General features: G+C 50.2%; 1 protein-coding gene across 10 annotated transcripts; it reads left to right on the top strand.

The window, feature by feature from the left end:
- The first annotated feature begins 1,226 nt into the window (after positions 1-1,226).
- On the top strand, positions 1,227-10,864 carry LOC129799305 (mucin-2-like). 10 transcript variants are annotated; one of them, XM_055843051.1, is made up of 3 exons: positions 1,227-1,365; positions 1,434-2,451; positions 2,515-10,864. In XM_055843051.1, exons 1-3 carry the CDS (start codon positions 1,306-1,308, stop codon positions 10,758-10,760), a joined length of 9,324 nt encoding a protein of 3,107 aa, XP_055699026.1. In that variant the 5' UTR covers positions 1,227-1,305; the 3' UTR covers positions 10,761-10,864. The 10 variants fall into 10 exon arrangements, with proteins under 10 accessions (XP_055699026.1, XP_055699025.1, XP_055699032.1 ...); XM_055843050.1 differs by having other exon boundaries at positions 1,434-2,838; positions 2,902-10,864; XM_055843057.1 differs by having other exon boundaries at positions 1,434-3,909; positions 4,414-10,864.
- The last annotated feature ends 1,552 nt before the right edge of the window (positions 10,865-12,416 follow it).

Below are 12,416 nucleotides of genomic sequence, written 5' to 3'. Positions count from 1 at the left end.
ATATCACACAATATAAAACAATTGGCATTAAAAATGACGATGTTTTCCACACAATGTAATGTTTAAAACAACAGACATATATCATTATAGCCATAAAGTGAAATAATGTTGACTCTACCTAAATAAGGACACGGTGGCGGAACTTTCCCGGGAGACGCTTTACTTAAATAACCGTTGCACTGTAAAATTAATTACCAGCCCCTTAGTTGCGACGGTGATAAATTTTGTCAAAAATTGTGATAAATTGAATTTATTGTGTAGAAGTCAACAAATGACTTTGACCTCACTTGGTAGAACTTTCCTCTAGCATAGAGAGTTCTTTGAGAAAGTATATGTATACCAAAGGAGAGGATCTTACTAAAGGTTATTGATTCAAACACATTCATTGTCCCTCTCTCCCCCTGATCATCCAGGGAAAATGGTGCAAGTCTCGGTGTGGCAAATGTCTAACAACAACGGATTTCACCTTCTGGCAAAAATGTCTTATCACGGAACTTGAAGTTTGAGTAAAATAATAAAACAGAGATATTTCTCAGAGAAATTTTTCAAAACGGAGATGGTAAGAGAGTGGTAAAATAAATAATAGTGGAATGTGACGGTCTTGATAAGGCACAAAAACTTGAAGTTTTATGTGATGCTCCTTCTGCTCCTGGCAATTTGTGGTGGACAAACGTGAAAGATTGGAGAAAGCTTATGTGAATGATGACGAAAGTTGAGCAAATTTTTGTCTACTCCAGAAGGAAATGTGCAAAGATGTTCCGGAACATTTCATCATGTTATCGCATAGAAGGATTGGTGCCATAATCATACTTTGCTGGTAACATTAAAAATAATCTTTTCGCAATGCGACACACACCCAGAGAACACCAGCTCCTCCAATCACATAAGTCACCACCAAGATCTTCAGGAGCAAACCATATAAAACTCTCACCCAGCTGACATTCTGATATGGTTCATTCTTATGGAAGACTCTTAATTTGACGCAAATAAATTAATATAACACATACCTCAGCATTTTATTTGGGGACCAATATAAAAGAATTCTTTCCGTGAATCAGTTGTTTTTGCTCTCACTCGTCAGGCTATTAATGATGTTTGTGAGGGAAGATTAAACTGTATGAGATAGGATAGCATGGGAACTAATTTGGAGAAATATGATTCATGCGTTATCTCCGCAAGTGATGTTTATCACTTTCTCAGGTATCTTATATAAAAGCTCGCACAATCTTGGCAGCATCAGTATGATTTTTCGACTTGCAGATTATTCTGCTCGACACAGCATTGAATGGTTTTAAAGTGCTGACGATGACGAAAGTTTTTCTAAAGTGTTTTCTGCTAGTGACAGTGCTAGTTTATGGTGTAAAGGTATTGCAATTCTCAATGCACATGTTTTTCATGAAGTTTCACATGTTTTATGTTCTTCTTCCCAAAAGTGTCGACCAAAGGATCACAACCATGCATTCAACCACAGAGAATTTGCCCTCAATGCGATAGATAAACTAAAATCGCAAGATCTCTCAAAGAGTAGACGCGAAGATGTCGAAGATTTGAGAGAGGATACAGTGGAAGCCTTCGACAAGTGTGATAAGCTTTATGAATTAACCAACCAAATATGGGTGTACAAGAAATGTTCAGGCGAAATATTCGGAAAGACAATGGAAAAAGTGAAAAAACTGAAAGAAAAAATAGAAAAAGATTCAAATAAAAAAGATTCCAATGAGACTGATTCGGATGAGTCTAATGAATCAAGTGAATCTAAAGACAAGAAATCTAAGGAGAAAGACTCAAACAAACACAATCATCACAATCACGGCCATAACAATAATCACCACAATAAGCCAACAACGAAAGCACCACGCCCAACGCGACCATCCAATAAACCCAACAAACCCACGACATCTGACCCCTCTAATTCGGACTCCACAACCACCCAAAGCCCAACCTCAGGAGCTCCAGTCGTAACTGATGCTCCGACATCAGCTCCCGGTGCAACTCAGGGTCCAACTTCAGGAGCACCAGGTGTAACTGACGCTCCAACGTCAGCACCCGGTGAAACTCAGGGTCCAACTTCAGGTGCTCCAGGTGTGACTGACGCCCCGACCTCAGCTCCTAGTGCAACTCAGGGTCCAACTTCAGGTGCTCCAGGTGTAACTGATGCCCCGACATCAGCTCCCGGTGCAACTCAGGGTCCAACTACAGGAGCTCCAGGTGTAACTGACTCCCCGACATCAGCTCCTGGTGCAACTCAGGGACCAACTTCAGGTGCTCCAGGTGTAACTGATGCCCCGACATCAGCACCCGGTTCAACTCAGGGTCCAACTTCAGGTGCTCCAGGTGTAACTGACTCCCCGACATCAGCTCCTGGTGCAACTCAGGGACCAACTTCAGGTGCTCCAGGTGTAACTGACTCCCCGACCTCAGCTCCTGGTGCAACTCAGGGTCCAACTTCAGGTGCTCCGGGTGTAACTGATGCCCCGACATCGGCACCCGGTGCAACTCAGGGTCCAACTTCAGGAGCTCCAGGTGTAACTGACGCCCCGACCTCAGCTCCTGGTGCAACTCAGGGACCAACTTCAGGTGCTCCAGGTGTAACTGATGCCCCGACATCAGCACCCGGTGCAACTCAGGGTCCAACTTCAGGTGCTCCAAGTGTGACTGACGCTCCAACATCAGCACCCGGTTCAACTCAGGGTCCAACTTCAGGAGCACCAGGTGTAACTGACGCTCCAACGTCAGCACCCGGTGAAACTCAGGGTCCAACTTCAGGTGCTCCAGGTGTGACTGACGCCCCGACCTCAGCTCCTGGTGCAACTCAGGGTCCAACTTCAGGTGCTCCAGGTGTAACTGATGCCCCGACATCGGCACCCGGTGCAACTCAGGGTCCAACTTCAGGAGTTCCAGGTGTAACTGACGCCCCGACCTCAGCTCCTGGTGCAACTCAGGGACCAACTTCAGGTGCTCCAGGTGTAACTGATGCCCCGACATCAGCACCCGGTTCAACTCAGGGTCCAACTTCAGGAGCTCCAAGTGTTACTGACGCCCCGACATCAGCACCCGGTTCAACTCAGGGTCCAACTTCAGGTGCTCCAGGTGTAACTGACTCCCCGACATCAGCTCCTGGTGCAACTCAGGGTCCAACTTCAGGTGCTCCAGGTGTAACTGACGCCCCGACTTCAGCTCCTGGTGCAACTCAGGGTCCAACTTCAGGTGCTCCAGGTGTAACTGACGCCCCGACCTCAGCTCCTGGTGCAACTCAGGGTCCAACTTCAGGAGCCCCAGGTGTAACCGACGCCCCGACATCAGCACCCGGTTCAACTCAGGGTCCAACTTCAGGTGCTCCAGGTGTAACTGACTCCCCGACATCAGCTCCTGGTGCAACTCAGGGTCCAACTTCAGGTGCTCCGGGTGTAACTGATGCCCCGACATCATCACCCGCTGCAACTCAGGGTCCAACTTCAGGTGCTCCAGGTGTAACTGACGCCCCTACCTCAGCCCCTGGTGCAACACAGGGTCCAACTTCAGGATCTCCAGGTGTGACTGACGCTCCAACATCAGCTCCTGGTGCAACTCAGGGTCCAACTTCAGGTGCTCCAGGTGTAACTGACGCCCCTACCTCAGCCCCTGGTGCAACTCAGGGTCCAACTTCAGGTGCTCCAGTTGTAACAGACGCACCAACATCAGCTCCCGGTGCAACCCAGGGTCCAACTTCAAGTGCTCCAGGTGTAACTGACGCCCCTACCTCAGCCCCTGGTGCAACACAGGGTCCAACTTCAGGATCTCCAGGTGTGACTGACGCTCCAACATCAGCTCCTGGTGCAACTCAGGGTCCAACTTCAGGAGCTCCAGGTGTAACTGACGCCCCGACCTCAGCTCCTGGTGCAACTCAGGGTCCAACTTCAGGAGCTCCAGGTGTGACAGACGCTCCAACATCAGCACCCGGTGCAACACAGGGTCCAACTTCAGGTGCTCCAGGTGTAACCGACGCTCCAACATCAGCACCAGGTGCAACTCAGGGTCCAACTTCAGGTGCTCCAGCTGTAACTGATGCCCCGACATCATCACCCGGTGCAACTCAGGGTCCAACTACAGGTGCTCCAGGTGTAACCGATGGCCCGACATCAGCTCCTGGTGCAACTCAGGGTCCAACTTCAGGAGCTCCAGGTGTAACTGATGCCCCGACATCAGCACCCGGTGCAACTCAGGGTCCAACTTCAGGAGCTCCAGGTGTAACTGATGCACCGACCTCAGCTCCTGGTGCAACTCAGGGTCCAACTTCAGGTGCTCCAGGTGTAACCGACGCTCCAACATCAGCACCCGGTTCAACTCAGGGTCCAACTTCAGGTGCTCCTGGCGTCACCGACGCTCCAACATCAGCTCCCGGTGAAACTCAGGGTCCAACTTCAGGAGCTCCAGGTGTAACTGACGCCCCGACATCAGCTCCTGGTGCAACTCAGGGTCCAACTTCAGGAACTCCAGGTGTAACTGATGCCCCGACATCGGCACCCGGTGCAACTCAGGGTCCAACTTCAGGTGCTCCAGGTGTAACTGACGCCCCGACATCAGCACCCGGTGCAACTCAGGGTCCAACTTCAGGTCCTCCAGGTGTGACTGACGCTCCGACCTCAGCTCCTGGTGCAACTCAGGGTCCAACTTCAGGAGCTCCAGATCTAACTGACGCCCCGACCTCAGCTCCTGGTGCAACTCAGGGTCCAACTTCAGGTGCTCCAGTTGTGACTGACGCTCCAACATCAGCACCCGGTGCAACTCAGGGTCCAACTTCAGGTGCTCCAGTTGTAACAGACGCTCCAACATCAGCACCCGGTGCAACTCAGGGTCCAACTTCAGGTGCTCCAGGTGTAACTGACGCCCCGACCTCAGCTCCTGGTGCAACTCAGGGTCCAACTTCAGGTGCTCCAGGTGTAACTGACGCCCCGACATCAGCACCCGGTGCAACTCAGGGACCAACTTCAGGTGCTCCAGGTGTAACTGAAACTACAACATTAGCTCCCGGTGCAACTGAGGGTCCAACTTCAGGAGCTCCAGGTGTGACTGATGCTCCAACACCAGCGCCCGGTGCAACTCAGGGTCCAACTTCAGGTGCTCCAGGTGTAACCGACGCTCCAACATCAGCACCTGGTGCAACTGAGGGACCAACTTCAGGAGCTCCAGGTGTAACTGACGCACCAACATCAGCACCCGGTGCAACTCAGGGTCCAACTTCAAGTGCTCCAGGTGTAACCGACACTCCAACATCAGCACCCGGTGCAACTCAGGGTCCAACTTCAGGAGCTCCAGTTGTAACTGATGCCCCGACATCAGCACCCGGTGCAACTCAAGGTCCAACTTCAAGTGCTCCAGGTGTAACTGACGCCCCGACATCAGCACCTGGTGCAACTCAGGGTCCAACTTCAGGAGCTCCAGGTGGAACTGATGCCCCGACATCAGCACCCGGTGCAACTCAGGGACCAACTTCAGGAGCTCCAGGTGAGACTGATGCTACAACATCAGCACCCGGTGCAACTCAGGGACCAACTTCAGGAGCTCCAGGTGTGACTGATGCTCCAACATCAGCTCCCGGTTCAACCCAGGGTCCAACTTCAGGTGCTCCAGGTGTAACCGACGCTCCAACATCAGCTCCTGGTGCAACTCAGGGTCCAACTTCAGGTGCTCCAGGTGTAACTGAAACTACAACATTAGCTCCCGGTGCAACTGACGGTCCAACTTCAGGAGCTCCAGGTGTGACTGATGCTCCAACATCAGCGCCCGGTGCAACTCAGGGTCCAACTTCAGGTGCTCCAGGTGTAACCGACGCTCCAACATCAGCACCCGGTGCAACTGAGGGACCAACTTCAGGAGCTCCAGGTGTGACTGACGCACCAACATCAGCACCCGGTGCAACTCAGGGTCCAACTTCAGGTGCTCCAGGTGTAACCGACGCTCCAACGTCAGCTCCTGGTGCAACGCAGGGTCCAACTTCAGGAGCTCCAGGTGTAACAGACGCTCCAACATCAGCACCTGATGCAACTGAGGGTCCAACTTCAGGTGCTCCAGTTGTAACAGACGCTCCAACATCAGCTCCCGGTGCAACTGAGGGTCCAACTTCAGGAGCTCCAGTTGTAACAGACGCTCCAACATCAGCACCTGGTGCAACTCAAGGTCCTACTTCAGGAGCTCCAGGTGTAACTGATGCCCCGACATCAGCACCCGGTGCAACTCAGGGTCCAACTTCAGGAGCTCCAGGTGTGACTGACGCTCCAACGTCAGCTCCCGGTGCATCTGAGGCCCCAACTTCAAGTGCTCCAGTTGTAACCGACGCTCCAACATCAGTACCTGGTGCAACTGAGGGACCAACTTCAGGTGCTCCAGTTGTAACAGACGCTCCCACATCAGCTCCTGGTGCAACTGAGGGACCAACTTCAGGTGCTCCAGTTGTAACAGACGCTCCGACATCGGCTCCCGGTGCAACTGAGGCTCCAACTTCAAGTGCCCCAGTTATAACCGACGCTCCAACATCAGCTCCCGGTGTAACTGGGGGACCAACTTCAGGTGCTCCAGGTGTAACCGACGGCCCAACATCAGCACCCGGTGCAACTCAAGAACCAACTCCAGGAGCTCCGGTTGTAACAGACGCTCCAACATCAGTACCTGGTGCAACTCAGGGTCCAACTTCAGGAGCTCCAGGTGTGACTGACGCTCCAACGTCAGCTCCCGGTGCAACTCAGGGACCAACTTCAGGTGCTCCAGTTGTAACAGACGCTCCAACATCAGCTCCGGGTGAAACTCAGGGACCAACTTCAGGTGCTCCAGTTGTAACAGACGCTTCAACATCAGCTCCCGGTGCAACTGAGGCTCCAACTTCAGGTGCTCCAGTTGTAACCGACGCTCCAACATCAGCACCCGGTGCAACTGAGGCTCCAACTTCAAGTGCTCCAGTTGTAACAGACGCTCCTACATCGGCTCCCGGTGCAACTGACGCTCCAACTTCAAGTGCTCCAGTTGTAACCGACGCTCCAACATCAGCTCCCGGGGCAACTCAGGGTCCAACTTCAGGTGCTCCAGTTGTAACAGACGCTCCTACATCGGCTCCCGGTGCAACTGACGCTCCAACTTCAAGTGCTCCAGTTGTAACCGACTCCCCAACATCAGCTCCCGGGGCAACTCAGGGTCCAACTTCAGGTGCTCCAGTTGTAACAGACGCTCCTACATCGGCTCCCGGTGCAACTGACGCTCAAACTTCAAGTTCTCCAGTTGTAACCGACGCTCCAACATCAGCTCCCGGTGCTACTCAGGGTCCAACTTCAGGAGCTCCAGTTGTAACAGACGCTCCGACATCGGCTCCCATTGCAACTGAGGCTCCAACTTCAGGTGCTCCTGTTGTAACCGATGCTCCAACATCAGCTCCCGGGGCAACTCAGGGTCCAACTTCAGGTGCTCCAGTTGTAACAGACGCTCCAACATCAGCTCCCGGTGCAACTGAGGCTCCAACCTCAAGTGCACCAGTCGTAACAGACTCTCCAACATCAGCACCTGGTGCAACTCAGGGTCCAACTTCAAGTGCTCCAGTTGTAACAGACGCTCCTACATTGGCTCCCGGAGCAACTGACGCTCCAACTTCAGGTGCTCCAGGTGTAACCGACGCTCCAAAATCAACTCCCGGGGCAACTCAGGGTCCAACTTCAGGTGCTCCAGTTGTAACAGACGCTCCGACATCAGCTCCCGGTTCAACTGAGGCTCCAACTTCAGGTGCTCCAGTTGTAACAGACGCTCCTACATCAGCTCCCGGAACAACTCAGGGTCCAACTTCCGGTGCTCCAGTTGTAACAGACGCTCCAACATCAGCTCCCGGTGCAACTGAGGGTCCAACTTCAAGTGCTCCAGTTGTAACCGACGCTCCAACATCAGCTCCCGGTGCTACTCAGGGTCCAACTTCAGGAGCTCCAGTTGTAACAGACGCTCCGACATCGGCTCCCATTGCAACTGAGGCTCCAACTTCAAGTGCTCCAGTTGTAACCGACGCCCCAACATCAGCTCCCGGGGCAACTCAGGGTCCAACTTCAGGTGCTCCAGTTGTAACAGACGCTCCGACATCAGCTCCCGGGGCAACTCAGGGTCCAACTTCAAGTGCTCCAGTTGTAACAGACGCTCCGACATCAGCTCCCGGGGCAACTCAGGGTCCAACTTCAGGTGCTCCAGTTGTAACCGACGCTCCAACATCAGCTCCCGGTGCAACTGAGGCTCCAACTTCAGGTGCTCCAGTTGTAACAGACGCTCCAACATCAGCACCCGGTGCAACTGAGGCTCCAACTTCAAGTGCACCAGTCGTAACAGACTCTCCAACATCAGCACCTGGTGCAACTCAGGGTCCAACTTCAAGTGCTCCAGTTGTAACAGACGCTCCTACATCGGCTCCCGGTGCAACTGACGCTCCAACTTCAAGTGCTCCAGTTGTAACCGACGCTCCAACATCAGCACCCGGGGCAACTCAGGGTCCAACTTCAGGTGCTCCAGTTGTAACAGACGCTCCGACATCAGCTCCTGGTGCAACTGAGGCTCCAACTTCAGGATCTCCAGTTGTAACCGACGCTCCAACATCAGCTCCCGGTGCTACTCAGAGTCCAACTTCAGGTGCTCCAGTTGTAACAGACGCTCCGACATCAGCTCCTGGTGCAACTGAGGCTCCAACTTCAGGTGCTCCAGTTGTAACCGACGCTCCTACATCAGCTCCCGGGGCAACTCAGGGTCCAACTTCAGGAGCTCCAGTTGTAACAGACGCTCCGACATTGGCTCCCGGTGCAACTGAGGCTCCAACTTCAAGTGCTCCAGTTGTAACCGATGCTCCAACAGCAGCTCCCGGGGCAACTCAGGGTCCAACTTCAGGTGCTCCAGTTGTAACAGACGCTCCGACATCAGCTCCCGGTTCAACTCAGGGTCCAACTTCAGGTGCTCCAGTTGTAACAGACGCTCCGACATCAGCTCCTGGTGCAACTGAGGCTCCAACTTCAGGTGCTCCAGTTGTAACCGACGCTCCGACATCAGCTCCTGGTGCAACTGAGGCTCCAACTTCAGGTGCTCCTGTTGTAACCGATGCTCCAACATCAGCTCCCGGGGCAACTCAGGGTCCAACTTCAGGTGCTCCAGTTGTAACAGACGCTCCGACATCAGCTCCTGGTGCAACTGAGGCTCCAACTTCAGGTGCTCCAGTTGTAACCGACGCTCCAACATCAGCTCCCGGGGCAACTCACGGTCCAACTTCAGGTGCTCCTGTTGTAACCGATGCTCCAACATCAGCTCCCGGGGCAACTCAGGGTCCAACTTCAGGTGCTCCAGTTGTAACAGACGCTCCGACATCAGCTCCTGGTGCAACTGAGGCTCCAACTTCAGGTGTTCCAGTTGTAACCGACGCTCCAACATCAGCTCCCGGTTCAACTCAGGGTCCAACTTCAGGTGCTCCAGTTGTAACAGACGCTCCGACATCAGCTCCTGGTGCAACTGAGGCTCCAACTTCAGGTGCTCCAGTTGTAACCGACGCTCCGACATCAGCTCCCGGGGCAACTCAGGGTCCAACTTCAGGTGCTCCAGTTGTAACAGACGCTCCGACATCAGCTCCTGGTGCAACTGAGGCTCCAACTTCAGGTGCTCCAGTTGTAACCGACGCTCCAACATCAGCTCCCGGGGCAACTCAGGGTCCAACTTCAGGTGCTCCAGTTGTAACAGACGCTCCGACATCAGCTCCTGGTGCAACTGAGGCTCCAACTTCAAGTGCTCCAGTTGTAACAGACGCTTCGACATCAGCTCCTGGTGCAACTGAGGCTCCAACTTCAGGAGCTCCAGTTGTAACAGACGCTCCTACATCAGCTCCTGGTGCAACTGAGGGTCCAACTTTAAGTGCTCCAGTTGTAACAGACGCTCCAACATCAGCTCCCGGTGCAACTGAGGGTCCAACTTCAAGTGCTCCAGTTGTAACAGACGCTCCTACATCAGCTCCCGGTGTAACTGAGGCTCCAACTTCAGGTGCTCCAGTTGTAACCGCCGCTCCAACATCAGCTCCCGGTGTAACTGAGGCTCCAACTTCAGGTGCTCCAGTTGTAACCGCCGCTCCAACATCAGCTCCCGGGGCAACTGAGGGTCCAACTTCAAGTGCTCCAGTTGTAACAGACGCTCCTACATCAGCTCCTGGTGCAACTGAGGCTCCAACTTCAGGAGCTCCAGTTGTAACAGACGCTCCGACATCAGCTCCTGGTGCAACTGAGGGTCCAACTTCAAGTGCTCCAGTTGTAACAGACGCTCCGACATCAGCTCCTGGTGCAACTGATGGTCCAACTTCAAGTGCTCCAGTTGTAACAGACGCTCCAACATCAGCTCCCGGTGCAACTGAGGGTCCAACTTCAAGTGCTCCAGTTGTAACAGACGCTCCTACATCAGCTCCCGGTGTAACTGAGGCTCCAACTTCAGGTGCTCCAGTTGTAACCGCCGCTCCAACATCAGCTCCCGGTTCAACTCAGGCTCCAACATCAAGTGCTCCGGTTGCTACAGAATCTTCGACTGTCGTAGCTAGTGTCACGCAGGGCCCAAGTTCGTCACTTGGATATTCAGAAGTGCCCTCATCAGAAGCACCTCCAGTGACACAAACTGAATCATCGATTCCACCTTCTTCGGAACCATTGGTGTCTACAATTTCTTCAGTACAGCCAACTCCAAATACGGTGATTCCGACCACTGCTTCTCCTGATCCTCTTACTCAAACTGAATATGTTATCTAAACTATCAGTTTTTGGTAACAAAAACTGAATTTCTAGTTTAAAACGAATGTAATCTCGTAGATATTAAAATTAGAAACAAGCAATACAATGAAGTTGTACAATCATTATGGTAGTTTTTTTTCTAAAAGTTATTTAAAATGCAGCTGAATATGACAGCTTTTCGATACTTAAATGGATCTGCAAATATAATTTTATGTAAAAATGTTAAGTAAAAATATAATTTATCACTGCTTCTATTTACTCTCATGCAACCATCTTGTCATCTCATTTCATTTTAAATATTGTTTGTATATATTTTTTCCCTTCAATTTCCTCTCTGAATATTAAACATTTAAGGATGTGTGAAACAAATTATGTGCACATTAAGAAATCTCCTAACTGTTGTGTGTAATGAGAGTAAAGTAAGTAGTAAATTTTGTAGTATAGTAGACTCTCAATCAATCGGCTCTTTTTCAATCGGGCACAAAATTTTGTTGGCAATTTTCACGTATGATTTTAAAGCAAATTTGCTCAAATTCGCTGTAGTTCTTCCTATTTTATCGTGATTCTTAATAATTGAGCGCTTTTTGTGGAATTTACAAAGGCTTTGACGCCCAAATCCATCGATAAACCGGATGACATTTTGCCCCAAATGCCCAATTGAGAGAGAGTCTACTGTAGATTTCCAACGACTTGTAGCAAACAAAGGTCGAATTTCCCAAAGTCCCACTACCATCGCAAAAACTTGAAGGAGAAGAAGAATAACTCAAGCAATACTAGTTGTAAAATTATTTTTCTTGCTACCCCATTAATTCTTTTACCATAGATAATTTTTAACCATATTTTGTAAAAATAATAAGGGCATTTGATTCAAATTACAATTTATTCTCATATAAATTCTTGTTTTTGTGTTTTAAGTCATCTGAATTTGAAAGGAAAGAAGTGTCTAAACAAAAAGAATCTGTACTTTAAAAAAAGAAGTTCCCATTTCAGGATTGTTATCTTGGTCCTCCAAAGACACCAAGTGGCAATTTCTAATCGCTATATCTAATAAATTCATAAATGTTTGCAAACTAGCCTTGAAAAAAAAATTCAAAGATCTGAAACTGTCCCAACCTCCCTTAGTTATTTGTTTAGATCTAGATATATCAGAAAATTTACAAAAAAAAAACAATTTACGTCAATACACATTTTATGTGCTATTTGCGCAAATAACTCAAAAATTAAATCAAAAAGTTGATGGAACATCGAAATATTTAGTGCAGTACGTAATGGAACCGTGTACAAATAGTATTTGTGGGAATTGCGAATGACAATAAATTAATTTAGTAAAGAGGACGAATGGAAAAAAAGGATGGTGAGAGTGGTTAATTCAATAAAATGAGACATGTTATTTCACATAATCACAATAATTTCCTGTTTGCCTCCGGTTTTACTGAAAAATCACAGACTGAATTAAATTAAAAGCTTTCCTCGGCTGCGTCAGTGCTTCACTTCATTGGTAGTCGCGCAAAGGAAAGCTCAGTGATTGAGGGCAAAGTGTTGATTTATAGAGAGGGTGTTTTCAACTCTTAGAAAAGAGTACTAATTGGCAAACAATGGGAATTAATTTCGGAAAGAATTATTCAATTTGTCTTGTCTTGGCAATCTTCTTTGCCTTTGCAATGGCACAGATAT

This window comes from Phlebotomus papatasi, chromosome 1 (genome assembly GCF_024763615.1).
Source record: "Phlebotomus papatasi isolate M1 chromosome 1, Ppap_2.1, whole genome shotgun sequence".
In the NCBI taxonomy this organism is placed as follows: Eukaryota; Metazoa; Arthropoda; class Insecta; order Diptera; family Psychodidae; genus Phlebotomus; species Phlebotomus papatasi.
The sequence above is the reverse complement of the archived record's forward strand: the minus strand, read 5'-3'. Positions and strand labels throughout refer to the sequence as shown.